General features: G+C 41.4%; 2 protein-coding genes across 3 annotated transcripts in view; both read left to right on the top strand.

Moving 5' to 3' along the window:
- The first annotated feature begins 204 nt into the window (after window positions 1-204).
- LOC122832955 (L-selectin-like) lies at window positions 205-3344 on the top strand. Of its 2 annotated transcripts, none has more exons than XM_044120245.1 (5): window positions 205-257; window positions 974-1196; window positions 1332-1664; window positions 2190-2317; window positions 2750-3344. In XM_044120245.1, the coding sequence occupies exons 1-5, from the start codon at window positions 216-218 to the stop codon at window positions 2843-2845; spliced, it is 822 nt and encodes a 273-aa protein (XP_043976180.1). In that variant the 5' UTR covers window positions 205-215; the 3' UTR covers window positions 2846-3344. The 2 variants fall into 2 exon arrangements, with proteins under 2 accessions (XP_043976180.1, XP_043976255.1); XM_044120320.1 differs by having other exon boundaries at window positions 2759-3344.
- Window positions 3345-9131: 5787 nt separating this feature from the next.
- The window catches only part of LOC122823783 (IQ motif and SEC7 domain-containing protein 2-like), a 105857-nt gene continuing 95446 nt past the window's right edge, over window positions 9132-19542 (top strand). The window contains exons 1-2 of the mRNA XM_044103808.1: window positions 9132-9274; window positions 15376-16771. Coding sequence (XP_043959743.1) covers window positions 16104-16771 — 668 coding nt within the window. The 5' untranslated portion in view covers window positions 9132-9274; window positions 15376-16103. The remainder of the gene's footprint in view (window positions 9275-15375; window positions 16772-19542) is intronic.

A 19542-nucleotide genomic window follows, 5' to 3' on the forward strand; every position in this document is an offset into this window, starting at 1 on the left:
TTATATTTAATATTATTATATATATATATTTTATATTACCGGTGTTTTGATGCGTTGGTGCTGCAGGGCTGTTTGCCGCCTCGTCTCTCTCTGAACGTCAGTTTCATTACGTCAACGAGTTGAAGAACTGGACGGCGGCTCAGAGTTTCTGCAGAGAGCAGTTCGTTGACCTGGTGACCTTAAGCAGCTTGGAGAACGTAACGACGCTGGTCAACATGACCGACGTGGCGCAGATGGTCAACGGAGACTTGAACCATGTAAACAAACACGTTTGTTTCTGTTTCACATCAGGATTTCTCTTCAAAACTCAAGTTTTCACCATTTGGTTTGATGATAGGTAGCAATAATTTCTAATATTTTGTCCATACGATTAGAAATTCGAGTATTTTTTCTAAATTTGTCTGGTAATACTTTCATAGAAAGTATCCAGAGTTTCACAGATGTTTAGAATAAAGTTTGTTTGTATGCATTTATGTAAATTACAGTCAGAAAAAGCAGCTTTGCATCCTGGAAGACCAGAACTGTTTACATTTTAAAGATTGTTCAGAAACAAAAAAAGTTTTGAAAAAATGCTTTACAAAAATGAGTCAATGCAGAAAGAATGAGTTCTCTGAGATCTTCATGAGGCCTGCTTGATATTTCTACAAAATAATTTTTATGAAATATGTTTGTCTAAATTGTGCATAAAATTATTTTTTAGAATACAAACATTTTGATTCCATCAGTTTTCCTGGTTTAGGAGCTGACACAATAAAGCCTGAATTACTAGAGGATACATTTATAAGCCACATGTAATGTTCATACACTTTAATTTGTTATTTTTATCTCTAAGACATAAATTATTCATTACTGAATAATAATTATCGGTTCTGTAAAAGTTTTATAGTTTATTATCATAAAGTGTCTTTGGAGGAAGTTGGTTTCTCAGGAGAAGGAAGGAGGTTTCTCAACCTGAGGGTCTGGTTCTCTGTAGCGAGCCTGGATCGGACTCTTGGATGAGCCGAACCACTGGAGCTGGTCGCTGTCCAACCCGAACGTCTTTCAGAACCTCGGAGACTCCGACTTCAGAAACTGGCAGCCAGGACAACCTGACAACAGGAACAGCCCTGAAGACTGCGTGAGGATCTACGACGACGGGCTGTGGAACGACTGGCCCTGTGAAAAATACGAAAAGTCTGTGTGCGCTAACGTGAACGGTGAGGATCCAACATGTCCGCCGAACTCTCCGTTCTGGACTTCTTCTTCCCCGCCTGGTGAAGATCTGGTACCAGCTTCAGATTTCCACATCCTGCCTCTGAGACGGATTCATTTTCTCTGGGTTCTCGTTTCAGGACCGGATGTAACGTTTGTCCTGGTTGAGAATTTTTTTCCCTGGGCCGAGGCTCTGGCCAACTGCAGGCAGCATCACACAGACATGGCCATCGCCAGAAACCCGTCAGAGAATGAGAAGATAAAGCAGGTGATGCCGCCGGGTCAGTTCGCCTGGATCGGGCTGAACAGAAACTCCTTGACCTGGGTGGACGGAACCAGCCCCACATTCACTCACTGGAGATCAGGGGAACCGAACAATGAGGACGAGAAATGCACTGTAGCAAACTTTGAGGACTCTGGAAAATGGGAGGACTGTCCTTGTGACTGGAAATTCCCGTTCTTTTGTTATGGAGGTGAGTTCTGACTCATTTCAGCCTAGTCCAAACACAACCGGGTCCTTTTAAAGCAATGAAATATTGATTTCTATAAAATAATCTCATCCATGCCTGATTGGTTTAAGAAAACATTTCATCCATGAAGCCGCTGAATTACACCACTGATCGTTGCTTTACACCTGCCAAACCCATAGGGGGCAGTGTAGGGCAAAGCAGAAACCTACCCATCACAATCCTTCAAAACTTCCTGTTAGGATTTAAAGGTGGAGATTCATTTGTGTGGACAGACAGAGAGGTTGAACTATTTTTAAATACTGAGTAAAAAGTTAATAAAACACAAGACAATAACAAAGTTTATTTATGTAGCAAATTTACAACCTTCACAACAATCACAGGTAGATAAATGATAAAACAAACAAAAAGTAAAATTAAGACATTTATACAAATGGCAGAAAATAGCCGACAGGTGGCCTCTCCTCCTTTCCACGACTCAACGTGTTGGAACAAAACTATCCTAACTCAGTTTTCTCTGTTCTTCATCAGATAAAGAGCAAAACGTTCTGGTTCCAGTTCCAGTTCCAGTTTCAAAGCTTGTGGTGAAGCTGAAGGTGGCGAAACCTTCCTCTCTGGACCTGAACGACACCGCTCTGCTGGAAGACCTGCTGATGAAGGTACAACACCCTCATCCTCCTCCAGGACGCCTGTAAAAGTTTCATCACACACACACATGTTTGCGTGGCTATCTTTACGGAGACTTTCTATTGACTTCATTTCTACAGCCTAAACCTTACCCTTACCTTTACCCTACCCTAACCATCACATACCTAACCCTACCCTAACCCTTACCTTTACCCTACCCTAACCATCACATACCTAACCCTAACCCTAACCAAAACTCAATTCACACCTTAGTCTTAAATCTGACCCCTGACCCAAAAACAGTGTTTCCCCTGGTCCCCACAAGGAGCAGTTGGTCCCCACAACATAGTACATGTCAGGGAAATGGTCCCCACAAGGTATTAGAAACAAACGCGCGCGCACACACACACACACACACGCACACACACACACACTGGAGCAGGACTCTCAGTTCTTTGTGTCAGTTTGAGCAGAAGCTGAAGGACGACGGCATGGAAGGAGACGTCAGACTGAGCTGGAAGGAGAAACCAGATGGAACGACCTTCCACAAGGAGGGATGAGGATGACCTTTAACCTTTAACCTTCATCAGAACTGGATTCTCCTCTCATTGATGTTTTTGTTTTCTCTTTTGCTCTATTCTGGTTTTATGCAGCAACCTTTGAAAATGTTCCAGTCATATGTTTAATAAAAGTGGAACGGTAAATAGTGACTCTGATTCTCCAACACTCTGTGGTTTGCTGTTTGTAAACTTACAGTCTAAAATTAACTTCAGTTATTTATCCTGTCGTAAGAAAAACTGCTGGAGATTCATGTTCAAAAGTCAGATTTTCACCATGTTATTCATTCATCTACAAATGTAACAATTTCAGGATACAGCTCCAAACTTAATATTTAGTTATAAACTAAACTTCTTAGCTAGCTAAATATTAGTTTGCATCATTTTTTTTAGCTCCAAACTAGTTAGCAAGCTGGCTAACTAAACGTCTGGTTTGAAGCTAAATAGTTAGTGAGTTTGCTTACTAGATCTTCAGTTTGAAACTTAGCAGTTTATTTCTTTAAACAGTCATGTATGTTAATCAATTCTGGAAATAAAATATCATAGAAATACTGAATTCTGTTGTCTACTCTGATTAATTTGTGTGCTTTTACACCCAGATAGATGAACAATAAAACGGGGATTTTATTTAAAAAGGACAACAAATGTCCCACAATAGATGTTCATCAAACATTGTAAGTTGTCTTTGTTCCACAGGTTGGGTTAAATTAGCGGCTCTAAACCAGATTAATTCAGCCGGACTTTCTGCTCTGCCCCGTGTTCTCCACCAGATGGCAGCACAGTTTAACAACCTGCAGCAGAGTTGATCTGTTTTATTTTTTTAAAGGGAACCCATTAATCAAAATTCACATTTTGTATGTTGTTTTACTTCCATTTCAGGTTTCATCTACTTTTAAAAACAAGCACTAAAAAAATACACGGTTGGTTTTTGGCAATAAATATTCTGTTGTCAGGAAATTGAGTAAAAACTTTCTGATTGCTAAGTCACAATCCTGTTACCTAGCAACCCAAACAGAGCACCAGCACATTTGGTCACCTGGTTTTACTGCTCTATGCACTGTACAATGGCTGCTGGATGAGATGAGAGTTTTGGATTGGATGGATGGATGGATGGGTGGATGGATGTATGGATGTATGGATGGATGGATGAATGGATGAATGGATGGAGGGATGGATGGATGGATGGATGGATGGATGGATGGATGGATGGATGGATGGATGGAGGGATAGATGGATGGATGGATGGAGGGATGGATGGATGGATGGATGGATGGAGGGATGGATGGATGGATGGATGAATGGATGGAGGGATGGATGGATGGATGGATGAATGGATGAATGGATGGATGGATGGATGGATAATGGATGGATGGATGGATGGATGGATGGATGGATGGATGGATAATGGATGGATGGATGGATGGATGGATGGATGGATGGATGGATGGATGGATGGAGGGATGGATGGATGGATGGATGGAACTTTTCAAACTTAGAAGTTTCCAAGTTTTTTGAGGAAATTTCAGAGTTTCTTTGCAGAATGTTTCTTCTTTGTTCTCCGTCTCCATGCTGTCATAATGTAGTATCAGAGTCAAAGACAGTGATTGTAAATGTACGCCACACTTTTCAGAGTATATGTGTAAAACCTTTTAAACCACTAAGGAATTTTGATTCTCTTTTTTTTTCTTTTTTTTTTTTTTTTACAAACAATGACGGGTTAGACATGAAATGGGTCAGAAATGTCCTGGCCCGCCGTTCCCAGCAGGGAAGACATCAGCGTTCCTCTGGTCTGCTTCTTGTTTTGTGTTGGATGTGGAGTGTGAGCCACGCTGCTGTTTCCACCCAGCTGCTGGCAGCTCTGCAGCCCTGCAGCCCACACACAGGTCCGGGTTCAGAGGAGCAGGAACGGAGCAACATGGCCGATCCGGAGCAACATGGCCGATCCGGAGCAACATGGCCGATCCGGAGCAACATGGCCGATCCGGAGCAACATGGCCGATCCGGAGCAACATGGCCGATCCGGAGCAACATGGCCGATCCGGAGCAACATGGCCGATCCGGACCCGACAACCAGCTGGAGGCAACAACAGAATCTCAAGTTTTTGAAAGTTTTGCTTCACATTTATCCTCCAGTGGATCCGTTTTTTCTTTTTCTTGTGTTAATCGCTTCATGGATAAACGCGTCCATATGTATATTTGCTGAAGGGAGAATCTCCTTTTCTCCTGGCTCCCTGCAGACAGCCCACATATTATAATATATAAACACTCCTATGCTCTTACTGTGTAAAATCTCGGCATCACATCACATCCTCCCACTAATCGCTCCAACTAATTATACTTTCTTAAACTCTGCTGATATGAATATGTGAGGGGGTGGCAGAGAGCAGCTGAGTTTCTCACTGCAGAAACTAACAATGACATTAAAACAAAACTCCAGTTTCTCTGAGCGGCTAGAAATACGAGCCAATTGCTGCAAACTGCAGGAGGCAGAAAGTCACGTAACCCTCGTGTTTTCACATCAAGCCTCTGCGTGAGAAGAGCCTGCAGGCGGATTTAATTTTAAAAAAGAGTAATAATCTGGAATAACTTTAAATTGGGAGCCTAATAGTTTTGAGACGTCTGTAAAAATGGTTGTGGTTCATGTAGAACATCCAGTCAAACCACGGTGGTCATAAAATCAGCCATCATTCCCAGATCCGCCTTCATGTTGTTAATTTAATCTGCAGCAGTGTGAAAGTGAATCTGTGACCTTTGCAGATTATCAGTTTATGAAACAAACATCAACCAAATGTGTTTATCTAAAGTTATCCTCACTGCAGCACCATATATTTTTATTTTTAGTGAATATCTAACTATTTTGTTTAATGAATTCATAGAAAAGACGCTAACTGATTCTGTGACCTTTCTAAAACGGTCAGCACTTGTTAGCAGTGAAACGGCTAAAGCTGTTAGCGTTAGTCCAGTTTGTCATCGCCATGGTTACTTCCTGGTTTACTTTTCCCTGTTTTGAAGGAAATTTGTCCATATCTGACAAAATGAATCTTGTTAAAGGCTGAATGTTTAATTTTTATTTTATTTCTTTACTTCTTCTCTGCAGAGTGGGTGGTGGAAGTCAGAGCTGAGCAGAGTGAGGAGGAGGAGAAGGGTTACGAAAAGAAAACATCTAAAGATAGTAGAGAGGAGCAGCGAGGGAAAACACTGCAGCTGCTTTCCTTCTTCACTCACGTTCATAGTTTATTTAGAAATAAGTTTATTCAATCATCATCATGACATCTTACTAAAAGATGTGATAAATTTACATGTTTCTGTATTAAATTAGAAATCTTAACAGTAAGCAGCCATCTGAGCTGCTAAAGCTAAAATATGTTAAAGCTGGAGCAGCATGAGGTCCGTTGTGAAGAGCAGAACTGGATGAGTGACGGTTCTGCAGCCTCATTGGTCTCAGGATGTAAAACTCTAAACTCCTGCGCTCGGCTGCAGTTTTCAAAGCACCCATTAAAAATTTAAATCATTTCTTTCTAATGGGATATTAGAATTTTTAAATTGTGAATAGAATCACGACTTTGTTGCAGCAGCTACTAATGATTAATTTCATCAATAAAAACATCAACAGATTATTTTATAAACGTCCATATTAAAACTCATTGTGTTGTTTTTTTCTTTGTCTTTCATCTGTTAGTGTTTAAATGCATTTTGGCCTTTTTGTGAAGTTTTGATGATAAAAACTTCACAATTTGACAGCTAGCCAATAAATCAATATTTTGCTGCAGCAGAACTCAGAAACTTGCTGCAGTTCTGCATCTGAGGCCTTTTCTGATTGGCTCCTCCTTCATTTGATTCTTTCATTCTTCCTCAGGCTGCAGAAATAGTTCAGTTTATGCAAATAAATATTAACCTGATCAAGATTTTTTTTCTTCATGATTTAATAAACATATATCTATTAAAATTTTTATTTTTCTAAATTTTTCTGAGATTAAGCTGCAACAAAAGCTGAACTGGTAAATTAGTAAGAATAGATGACTGGATTTATTTATTTTATTTACATATCCATAATCAATTATCATTATTTCTGATCTTAAATTCTATTTAAAAGTTTTTATTATAGTTTACAAAAGACTGAGCAACATAATGTTAATTAATCACTGAGATTATTTAACATTAATGATTTTTTAATCTCGAGTTCTATGAATTTATATTTATATAAGTTATAATATATAAGCTTTATTGACCTTTTGAAGTCAATACAAGTCAAATTTTTGAACTTGTATTCAAAATATAACTTTCTGAATATAACTTCAAAAAGTTAAATTCAGTTAATCAGGAATATACACTGAAAACAGAAAACAGCTGATAATTAATGTTGTAATTAATCAAATTAAGTTTATTCAAATAAATATATTAGGTTCATTAAGTTTTTGTGATAAACAGTTGTAAATTAATTTTGACAAATGTAATTCGATTACATGTAACAAATTAACTATTTTTCAAGTTCTCATTTTTCAGTGTAAATATTAAACTGAACAGAATAAATAATGACTAAGTGCAGCACAGTGAAACATTTGAACTGACTTTAGTTTTCTTCTCTTTCCGTGTTTTTGTGTCTTCAGGGTCAAATGTGGCTTTGAGAGGAAAGGAGGAATCTGCTGCAGGTGCAGCTGCAGGAAACCGATCAACTGAGCCCCCAAAGATAGGGAAAACACAGAGGTCTCACTCTTCTGTTGTTTTCCAACCACTTCATTGTTCAGATTCTGATTGGTCACACAACACAATCAGTTTATTGAAGAAACTGCAGTAAATTAGAATATTATTGAAAAGTTCATTAATTTCAGGAAGTTTAAGTGAAACACATGATATATATTTTGTTAGCCTTTATTACTTTTAGTTATGATAATTTTACACTTAGAGTTAACAAAAATATCAGAATATTACATCAGATGAATAAAAAACTTTTAAAACAGAAATGTTTAATATCTACATTTTCAAAAGGTGCTTTTAATCTGACAAATGAGACTCATTAGGACACATTATATCCTAATTTACTGAGATTAATAATCTGGTGTTTTTATGACCAGATTATCAGACCTTTAGATTCACTCTTCATTCCAACATTTAGTGATGATTTCTGATGCTGGTTTTAAAATGTAATGTTTGTTTGTTGCTTTCTGTTTTCATACTTTGTGTTTTTATCATGTAAACATTTTGAACTGCCTGTTGCTGAAATGTTACACTGATAAACGCTCAGCCTCATCTTGCTGTTCTGGTTTAGTTATAAAGTAGGAAACAAAATGATTCAGTCAGAAACTTAAACATGGTCAACAGAAACAAAGTGGAGATTTTCAGATCATTTTATCCATGTGTGATTTTATCAGCAATAAAACGTTGCATAACAAGCCGCAGTCCGTTATCTCCCTCCATATGTTAGTAAGGGTCAGGGAGTTGGATGAAGACAAACTTTTACACAAATACAGTTTTATAAACCTGTAAAGTTTCATTTTTGCTTTTGGTATAATTTGTTTTGCTTTGAAAAAGGAACTTTTTCAAGCGAGGTACAGCGGCGCCCGGTAACGGTTCGGTTACCACATCCGTCCACGAATTGTTCAAATCTGAAAATACTTGACACTCCAGCTAAAAATAGATAGAACAAAATTTGGTTCAAACACCAAATATGTATGAACATTCATTATTACACACAGTGGAAACTATCATGGCACTGCTGCAGAAGTTAACATCTACAGTATTTCTTATATCCGCCCTGCAGGGTTCAGCCAATCGGCACCAAGGAAAATGGATGCTGCTCCTGAATAACGCCAACCAATAGCCTGTCATTTTCTTTAAATTATGCTAAAAATGCTTCATGAAAAAAATCTACAAATAGATCTTCCATGAAAAATCCACAAATATTGAACAGTGAGGATCCTGCAGTCCAACTTCAGGTCCAGAACTTCTTTGTTCTTATGCCCTTTAACCTTTCATGATTTGCTAAGTAATACATTTCTTTTCACATTATGTGCATCTTATGTGCATCTTATGACTTGAGATATTTTGCATGTCCTGTTCTAAATACTTGCTTGACCGGGGAAGATCATTGGTGGCGCACCGCCTCCAAGCCTTCATTTTCCACTTAATAGATAATATTCAGCTTTTCAAACATGACTGTGGTTGATATACTAATAAATAGCTTTTCATTAAGCATGATGATTATGCTTTTTTCATAAAAAAAAAATCCTCAACTGTCCCTTTAACATAGTGCCTCCACCCCCATGCAGTGTTCCTCAGTCAGAGTGGCGCATCCTGTCAGCAGCAGAGGATCTGTGCGGCGGTCTGCAGCCACAGCTCCCAGCAGCGGATGATGGTGACAGATGGAGGTTGTTGGTGATTTGGATTATTTTCGTTCTTCCTCAGCGGCGGACACACACCGAGCTGCAGCCGGAGGTGAGTTCTGTTCGGGCCGGTTCCGAAGCGCTGCATCACGGTCACTGTCTGGGTTTTAATGCGTCCGTGCGTTTTCTGCGTGAAGGTCCGCACGCGCCAGAAAAACACCAACTTCACCCTCAGCGGGTTTATTTCTCTACCGACGAGCTTTGACCTGTCCGGTTCCGGTTTTATTCGCTCGAGCCTTTCCTCCTGCCTTAATTAGCGCTGGCGGTTAATTGGTCTCTCTCTCTCTCTGACACACACACACACACGCGCGCACGCGCACACACACACACACACACACACACACACACACTGCAGGGACAGAATGAACGTTTAAATTGAAGCCATTTTCTCCGGCTGCTGATTCGCTTCATTTTGCGGGCTGAGGGCCGGTTGGAGCCTCGGTGGGTTTAGGAAGGTTCTAACTCAGTGGAACCGGAAACGTTCATCAACTGTGCGTCAAATATTTACCACCACTAATACGGTAGTCTGAATGCTCTTCTGTCACATCAGAATGCTGCATTAGAAGCGTCGTGTTTCATGTTTTAACTGTAAATAAAAGTATATAAAGTTCATAATGTTGCTAACAGAAAAATAATATTTGATGGAGGAAAAAAAAAGTTAAAAAGGGACAAAAACTAAGCAACTGATAAAGGAAAAGTAATGAAAGACGGTTTGACAAATGTCTAAAATGTATTAAAATTGATGAGAACTTACAATAAGTTTTGTACTTTTCTTGTACTTCAAAGTTTATATAGAAAGTGTTTATTGTTTGATTGATTTGGTTTTGTAAAAGAATCCCATCAGTAAATAAAGGGATCTGGATCCAGTCACAGCAGGATTAACGTAAAAGCTGTGACTCTTTTTCAATGACATGAACAGTAAAAAAGTTATAATCCAAATTATTTATGTGAAAATAAAACCAAATTCCAGTTCTGATCCTCTTCTGTCATCTGCTGGTCCAGAAACTCGCCGGTTCCCAGATTTTTCTGCCTCCTGAGGGAAATGTGTCAAAATGTAGCTTAAACAAAACCAAACAGGCTTAGTGACAAAAGTCACGTCAGTGTTTTCTACAGAGTCACTTTCATAGAAATATTGAGATTATATTTGCAACAAGTAAACATTTTATCCTTAAAGTTGATGTTTTAAAGGAGGAAAAAATGGAAACAAATAAGAGAGAACGGAGCGAGAGTCTCACCAAACTCTTGTGCCAGGCGTGTGTGTGTGTGTGTGTGTGTGTGTGTGTGTGTGTGTGTGTATGTGTGTGTGTGTGTGTGCACGCGCTTGTTTCTAATACCTTGTGGGGACCATGTTCCTGACATACTGCGTTGTGGGGACCCACTTCTCCTTGTGGGGACATGCTGTTTTTGGGTCAGGGGTTAGATTTAGGACTGAGGTGTGTGAGGTGTGTGTGCGTATGTGAGGTGTGTGTGCGTGTGTGAGGTGTGTGTGTGAGGTGTGTGTGCGTGTGTGAGCAGTCAAGTGAATGTGGCTTTAGAGCTAAAGTGCGTTAATTGATGAGGATGATTAGAAAGGTTGAGCAGTTAAAGTTCATCATAAACTTTGTTTGTGTTGTTTATTTGAAGCATTACATCAGAAAAGGAGGATGGAAACGGAAACTTTTCAGGCTCGCTTGAAGTGACTGTTAGCGTTTCTTAATGTACTTAAAGGGGTAGAAAGACTTTTGTTGAATAAGGTCCGACGTTGTGAACTTTGACATCTGTGCCTTACCAGATGCATGAAACATTGAATAATTTCTGTATCCATCCTCCATCTTTGTTTTTCTGAGATGTTTGACCTATGCTAGCTTGTGAACTTTACTTTGTTTGTTACAGCCATACGTAGCGTTAGCATCTGATGAAATTATTAGCGTAGCCTGTTCATAATTCACTTCTTTTTTTTTTCTTTTAGTGACATTTTAAAAATTAGCTCAACATTTGGGTGACAGTTAGAACCGTAGCTGCTGCCTGTTGAGGAGTCATAATGTTTTGCCTGTATGTTTCTTGGCCTTTCTGTGTGGCTCCTGTCAGTTTGCAGCTGTGATGCTGCGCTGACATGGCCGGGATGCTGCAGCATCTGTGGAGTTTTGTCATTTTCTGGGTAAATATGTGAACATTGTGGCTGCTTGTGCAGTGAAGCAGTTCATGTTCCTCTGTCACCACGACGCCTCCCTCCTTCTACACATCCATCCATCCATCTGGACTCAACACCTCCTCCTCTTCTTCCTCCACTTCTTCTTTTACGGCGACGTAGAGGAGGAAGATCCCCTCTGCCCCCCTCTGATGGTAACCCGACCGCCGTCCGTTCACACGCTGCTGAGGGGGATCGGCAGCCCGCCGCAGCGACGGCTGGCTGTCAGGCGCAGAGGAATGATAATTAGAAAGCGATTGAGTCGGCAGAAGGAGGAAGAGGAGAAGGAGCGAAGGAGCCTGGCCTGCAGCAGCAGAGGAAAACATGACCTGATCTCCATCTGATCCCCAACAGGAGAGGAAAACCTGGGAGTAGTAGCAGCTGTGTTGTTTTTTTTTTTAAATTTCTGGAGGAGATGATGATGATGATGATGATGATGATGATGACGGCAGCGAAGGAGGAATGAACTCAGATCAATAATCCTCCCTCCTCCACCTTCATCCCTCCATCACCTCTGCAGGAGGAACCTGTGAGGCTCCGTCTCTTTCTTTTTCTTTTTCTGTTGCTTCTTTCTGAATGCCGCATCGTGTGTGTGTGTGTGTGTGTGTGGGTGTGTGTGTGTTTGTGTGCTCACATGTGTGTCACCTAACTGTTGGCTGTGCAGGCCGCTGTGCAGAGCGCGCTGGCTGCCTGCGCTCGCTCAGCGCCTGACATGCATGTGTTGCTGCAGATGGAGGGAGGCTGTGTGTAAACGCTGCGTGGGTCGGAGGAGCCGCTGTGTGTCGGCGTGGCTCAGAACGTGACGGTTAAAACCCGACGCTGCTGTTAAATTAGCTCCAGATCGTACGAAGGAGCATGAGAAGAATGCAGCTGATGAAACGCCCACACGCCTAATTCTGGCTGCTGCTGTGTGGGACGCAGATTCATTTCAGTTCAACACCAGCAGAACGTGATTCTTCTGCAGGAGAAACTCGCAGGCCGTCCCTGTTTTCATCATAGGGAATATTTCTGATTCATCATTAAACATGATTACATTACATAACTCTGAACTTCACACGAGTGGCAGCCAGGCGACCCTTTAATTATATCAAACATCCACCATGTTTTCACATTCAGAACTGAAAACTTACAGGTTTTCTGTTGTTTTACATATGATTTATGTTTGGAGCTTTTATTGTGAAAGGTTTGCAGTGGTGGGCACTACAAACCAAAACGTTAGCTTCTCTATTCATATATATTAGTTATGCTAACGCTAAAGCGCTTGACCAGTGTTATATTTAGCTGAAGCTAATGTTAAAAGGCTAACGCGCAACATGTACAAAGCATAGAACCTCACCATTACTCAGGCGGAAACCTTTCACATGTTTTCACTTTTATAGGTATTGATTTCTGCTACATCTCTGCCAACCATGTTTTATTTTGTTCCTGTTTGTTTCTCATTAGAAATAAAGTAATGGAAGGGAGAGTGTGACGAGAGGAACAGCCTTCACTCACTTCAAAATAAAAGCTTAAATACAAACAGCTAACTACTTGGCTAAGACAAATGTTGAACTTTATTCAACTGCGAGTTCAGAATGCAGCAAAGCAAATTAGTGCTTTAGAAAGTTAGGTTAGGTAAGTGTGCTAAATGTTTTCACGGCTAGCAAAACTTCTAAATTAGCTTTGTTAGCACCAGATTAGCAGAAGTTTGTATAATTGCTCTGGTGATATTTTGTGTTTTCTTCTTCCAATCAGTTTTTAGTTCAGTTTAACTCAGTTTGAGTCATTTCAGTTCAGTCTCATCTGAACTGCAGCATGTGACTTTTATTAGAAATATTTTTTAAATATCTGTTCAAACTGTTACCATGTTTGTTATAATCTGTCCCAGTGCTAACTAGAAACCACCAGAGCCAGGAGGCGGGTCTTACTGCTGTCAATCACATTCTCATGTGGCGCTGCTCATCTCCCTCTGCTACGCTGCAGCTAGCCCTGTTAGCATAGCCACCAATTATGCTTTTCCTGTAACAGTGAGTTGTTTCTGTGCTATTTCTCTGCTTTAGCAAACATATAAAAAAAGTTTATAAAGGTTTCATAGTGCAACTTTAAAAGCTTTGATTAGATTTTTTTACTTTTTAAAAAACAAAATATGAATTAATTCCGTCATTCAAAGCAATGCTAAAGAATAAGAGCCGCTTTTTCTGCTGTTGGGATTTTAACCGGCATCATGTAGCTGCAGAGAGCCTCAGACGGGACGGGGGAGGGAGGGGTCAGTATGGGGGGGGGGGGCAGCATGGTGGGGAGGAGGGGTCAGTTAGTGAGTCATGAATAATTGACTGTGCTTAATGGGAAAAGATATAAAAGCTTAAAACGATTTGGCTGCTTTGCACCAGAGACCAGCTGTGTGTGTGTGGGTGGGTGGGTGTGTGTGGGTGGGTGGGTGTGTGTGTGTGTGTGTGTGTGTGTGTGTGAGATTGACTCAGACTTTGGTTTCCATGGTTTTGTTCAGGTTGGTGTGAGGAGAACCGGCCCATCAGAACCGGTCCAGGCGGAAACCACAGCTGGTTCTGGACGGGATTCCAGAACCAGTCCAGCTGTGGGTCGGGAACCACTAAATGGTTCTGGAACAATACAGTGAAGACATGGTCACAGGGCCTAGTCAAATCCTTGAACCTGTTTTTGTGACATTTTAGTCAAAAACCTCAAAACATTGAGTTCAGATTTATAAAGAAGGAAAATAAAATCTTTAGCAGATAAAAATCATTCTTCAGTTCTTGTATGAACTTCCAATTGGGTTTAGGTCTGTACTTTGACTGGACCACTCTGATACAGGAATGTGCTGTGATTAAAAAATGCTTAACTGTCAAGATCTTTAAGTTTTCCTTGAAAAGTTACAATAAAACCAGATCCTATTGGATCCCAGATCCTACTGGATCCCAAACTGCAAACCTGCTGCTGGAGGGATTCTTATGCTGCGTTCAGGTACAGCTGGGACACCAGATTACCTAAATATCAAAGCAGTGATTTTTACATGTTTTATCCTCAATACGGGCGCAGTCGTATTTAAAATGTCAAAACATCAACATGCACTGTTTTCTTAGCAGATCTACTGTCTTATTTTCTATATATTGAGCCACTGGCTCTGCCTGGTTAAACTACTTTATTCATGGAACAAACGTCCAACCAAACCTTCCAGTGTGATACTTTCCACTTCAAATGTCTCCAGTAATAATTGAAGAAACTTTGATAGAAGGTCTGAAAAGATGCTGAAAGTGGCAACAAGTCATTAAGTTGGCAGCAGTTCTGTCATCCTGGCCACGCCCCCACCCATCTGCCTCTAATTGACCACGCCCCCGCGTCTATTGGCCCCGCCCACATTTTGGGAATTGCTTTGCTTTGCTTTTCTTTTTAGAAAAGTTTTTAGTTTTATTTAGGGGTTTCGGAGTAAAGAATTCAAATGCACAAACAACATTTGTAAAATATTCAGAAACTAATGTGACATTTTGAGTTTTTATGCATCAGTTTGTGTTTGGCTGTTAAATAAAATACACTGAAATTAGTGGCTGTTATGAGACAAAATGTGTAAAAGTAAATTTTTACGATATGAAGACACTGATTTAAACGATGTCTCCCGACGTTTTGTTCAGGTTGAATCCCAGATTTGATTATTTTTCTCAAAAAAGCGGAGGAACTGAAATTTTGACGTCTGACATCATCACATTTTCTTTTTTTTAATGAATTTCATCAGATTTTAAATGTGCAGTATGAATATATTTGACACTGATGTAACGATGCACATGAAGCAGGCTGAAGAGGAGCCGGGGCGGCGTGTGGAGATGAATAGTGATGGAGAGATGGAGTGTAGGAGGAGGAGATGCTGGTTTTATGTGAGGAAGGAACAGAGGGATGAGAGAAGAAGAGATGGAGTGAAAGAAACGTCCGTTCTCTGCAGGTCTGATCTCTGATTCTGCTTCTCATCTGCTTTTTCTTCATTCTTCATGTGACTGCAGGTGGAAGGATGTGGAGGGAAGACCCCGGACGCGTCCTGGTATCCATGGAGACGAGCGGGATCTGAGGTGGTCGACGAGCCTCGGGGATCCGGTCCGGCTGCAGGATGGACCAGGCCGGCTCTTCCTTCAGGAGATGAGTTCTGAGTTCTGCTTTTCCTGATCCGACTTCGCTCTGAACTGTTGGACCGTCACAGCAGCGCTCCGGGTCCCGGGCCACCATGAGGCTCCGCAGGGAATCCGGGGATTAGGTGGCGCTGCAGACAGTGCGCCCTCTGCAGGATGAAAGAGGAGCTGCAGACTTTGTTTCGGCAGATGATCGGGTTCCCTGACTCGGGGCGGATTGATCCTCTGGCCCGTCCAGTACGGCTGCTGGAAGCTAAAGTTCTGGATGGAGATAAGTGAGCGGATACGGGTTTACTGAGCGACAGGAACAGAACCGAACCGCTGAGGACCGAGCTGTGAGATCTGCTGGGCAGGGAATGCTCCTCCGCTCCACACTACGCCCCGACTGGAGCGCACAGGGCGGGCATCCATCTTGATTTTCACATCAGAACTCAAAGAGGGACCAGTCCTCTCCCCCCCACTCACCTCAGGTGGGGGGGAGGGTGAAGTACTTCCTGTCTGAAGGTGTAGGCCTCAGGGCCTCAGGGTGTAGTTTAGCTTGTAGAGTAGGCTTTCATTCCTGGACCAAACCGGACCAGCCAGAACCGCCGCTGTAATCTGAGGTCATGGATGCCAGTCAGGGTCCGGGTTCTGGCAGTCCGGAAAGCCCCAACCGGGCCGTGGAGTACCTGCTGGAGCTCAACAACATCATCGAGAGCCAGCAGAAGCTTCTGGAAACCCAGCGGCACCGAATCGAGGAACTGGAGGTCCAACTGGACCGTCTGAGCCAGGAGAACAAAGACCTGCGTTTGGATCGGCAACCCGTCGCTCCGCCTCCGCCCGCTCCTCCTCCTGAGCCTCCGCTCCCGCCTCCTCCCCCTCCGCCGCCTTCGGCCCTCGCCACGGCAACCAAGAACCATCACCACCACAACAGCCAGGCTCCGCCTCCACCTCCCACCTCCATCCCACTCCACCACAGCCACCAGTCCCACCATCACGCCTACAACAGCGCCGCCGCCGCTCCCATTTTGCCTCCGGCCTCCTCCAACCCAACCTCCATTTCTGTACCGACCCAGATCCCGGGTCCAGCCTCGCCCACCAGCCCGGCGCCGCCGCCGCCTCCCATCCCGCCCAGGGACCAGCCGCGGGCCCACAGCCGGCTGACCCGGGTCCCCTCCACCAGCACCGGGACCAACACCAACTTCGTGGAGAAGGAGAAGGAGCGTCTGGAACGTCTGCACCGAGCCAACGCCGCCAACAACCACCACGCCCACACCCTGCACCACCAGAAACCGTGAGTGTTTCCGTGTGTTTACCAGAACCAGAGCGAGTGAGAGGAACCGGAAAACCAGACGTACCGACCCGATCCCAGTTAGCCGCTCTGGGTTAGTCACTCAACGATACTTCCTCTTTAAATGGACGAAATCGTCTGGTTTTCTGGGTCTCGTGCTCATCTCTGATCGCTACTAACGCTGCAGCTTCCCTGACAGGTTCTGTGCGTAAAGATGCTTTAAACTTCCTTTTGTTTTTCTTTGCTTGATCTTTGCTGGCCAGAATTACGCAGGCAGCGCCGGTTGATTTGAAGAAAACTGTTGCATAACTTTTTAAATGGCTGCAGGAGACGAGCTTCTATCCTAATTAGGAAAGCGCAGTGAGGCTGTTGTGGGCATGAGTGAGAAATATTCACTGCACAGGTTGAAATTTACAAACTGCAGCAGATCATGATGTGTGAAAGTCTGCCAGACCGGTTCTAATGCTGGACCAGAACCGGTTCAGCATCTTCCTTCTGTTTCCATCTGGGATCCAAACGCGACGTAACGAAGGAAAGACGGGGGAGATGCAGCGGTGGACATGGCTAATTTAGAAAACCTTTAGCTTCCCTTAAGTTAATTTGTACATAGAAGCCCTAAAGCACAAACTTACTTGGCTGTTTTGCTGTGCTGAGCATCACTAGCTAAAAAGTTATCTGTGCTAACCTTTTAGCACTAATCATAGACATTAGTTCTGCTAACGCTAAAGCAGATGTTAATGCTAGCATGCTAATATCAACCTTGTTGATGCCCACCACATGTCAGAACATGCACAACTTTGTTTCTTTTTACTTTAAAAAAACAGCCAAGTAAATTAACCTTTAGAAGCTAAGTGTGCTTAACATTTCCAAAGGTAGCAGAATGCTAAAGTGCTAAAGGAAAAAATGCTCCACTATTGGCACATTAGCTGAATAGTGCTAATGCCCCCCACAGCTCATATGTTTCTGTCTTTAGTCTCATTCAGTCAGCTCTGCTTTTTCTCCTTTTGTTTTTCAGTCCCTCCATGATCTCCTGCATGATGCACAACCTGAACATTAAATACCTAGAATATCAGAACGTACTGACAGCACAGAGTATTTATTTTTTCACATTTTATTTGCTTTATTATTTTAGAGAAGCAGAAATATGACATCATGATATTAGCAGGTCAGTTAGTTAAGCTATCTGCTCCAATAGTCTGCAGTCAGCCAACTGTCTTTAGCTTCTGTAGCGCAACGGCCATTTTTCTTTGTTGTGATTGTATTTTGTTGAAAGTCTGAGCTTTACTATTAGGCAGTGAGATCTGTGGATTATTATGGGATGTTAATGGTTCTTAAGAACCTGTTTGTGTTAGCTGTAGCTTCATAATACTGACGACATGAATGTTTCTCCAGATCAACACTGGAATAAACGACTCTAAGACTTGAGACTTGACTTGGACTTTCCCCTTGAAAATGTGAGAAGACTTGGATTCAGAAACTGACTTGAGAACATCTCTGAGTTTTGGTTGATTAATATTTGGTATCTGGATGGAAATCTCAGGCGGCTGGTTTTTTCCCAGCTATCTGCAGATTTGTTGCCATTTTTCTACGTCAAACAAGCAAAGTTTTAGGTTTTCCTCTATGATATTCTGAGCAGAACCAGATCCACTGGGACTGCAAAGGAATCGGTGAAACTCGTGTGTTTTAAATCATGATGTTGCTACATAGAGACGAATCATTAATCATTTCAAAATAAAAGCTAATAAGATGAGTTCAAAAACAGAATTTTTTTAAGGTTTTGTGTGTTTCTGTACGCAATCCTTAAACACTTTGTAAAATCCTTAAACACTTTGTAAAATCCTTAAACACTTTGTAAAATCCTTAAATATTTGTAAAATCCTTAAACACTTTGTAAAATCCTTAAACACTTTGTAAAATCCTCAAATATTTGTAAAATCCTTAAACACTTTGTAAAATCCTTAAACACTTTGTAAAATCCTTAAACACTTTGTAAAATCCTTAAACACTTTGTAAAATCCTTAAATATTTGTAAAATCCTTAAACACTTTGTAAAATCCTTAAACACTTTGTAAAATGCTTAAATATTTGTAAAATCCTTAAACACTTTGTAAAATCCTTAAACACTTTGTAAAATCCTTAAACACTTTGTAAAATCCTTAAACACTTTGTAAAATCCTTAAATATTTGTAAAATCCTTAAACACTTTGTAAAATGCTTAAATATTTGTAAAATCCTTAAACACTTTGTAAAATCCTTAAATATTTGTAAAATCCTTAAACACTTTGTAAAATCCTTAAACACTTTGTAAAATCCTCAAATATTTGTAAAATCTTTAAATATTTGTAAAATCCTGCCAAAATTATTGAAAAGCAGCTCATATTTTAACATCAGGCCCAGCCGGCTCAAAGAAACTCCCAATCTGGCAACACAGAGGGTGAGGAGCGTTTTAGTGCCCCCCGCTGGTCAGGTGGGATTTGTTTGGTCATGTGATGCAGCAGAAGATTGTAGATGTTTAACTGAAGAAATGTCAGTGGTTTAATGGTGAGGAAATGTTTACTGCTAAATATCTGTTATGAGATATCCGCTTTCAATATTCTGTCATTTATCGTATCATTTGGCCATTTATCATTATCGGCCGATTTCCATGGAAAAGTGTATGATTGGTAATCGCCGATCACCGTCTCTTGTTACCGATCACATTTATCTCGCATTAAAATATTCCTATTATGTCTAACTGAAGTGACTTTATAGCCAGTTAATTTTTCCATTTTTCC

The sequence above is a fragment of the Gambusia affinis genome, linkage group LG01 (genome assembly GCF_019740435.1).
Source record: "Gambusia affinis linkage group LG01, SWU_Gaff_1.0, whole genome shotgun sequence".
NCBI lineage: Eukaryota > Metazoa > Chordata > Actinopteri > Cyprinodontiformes > Poeciliidae > Gambusia > Gambusia affinis.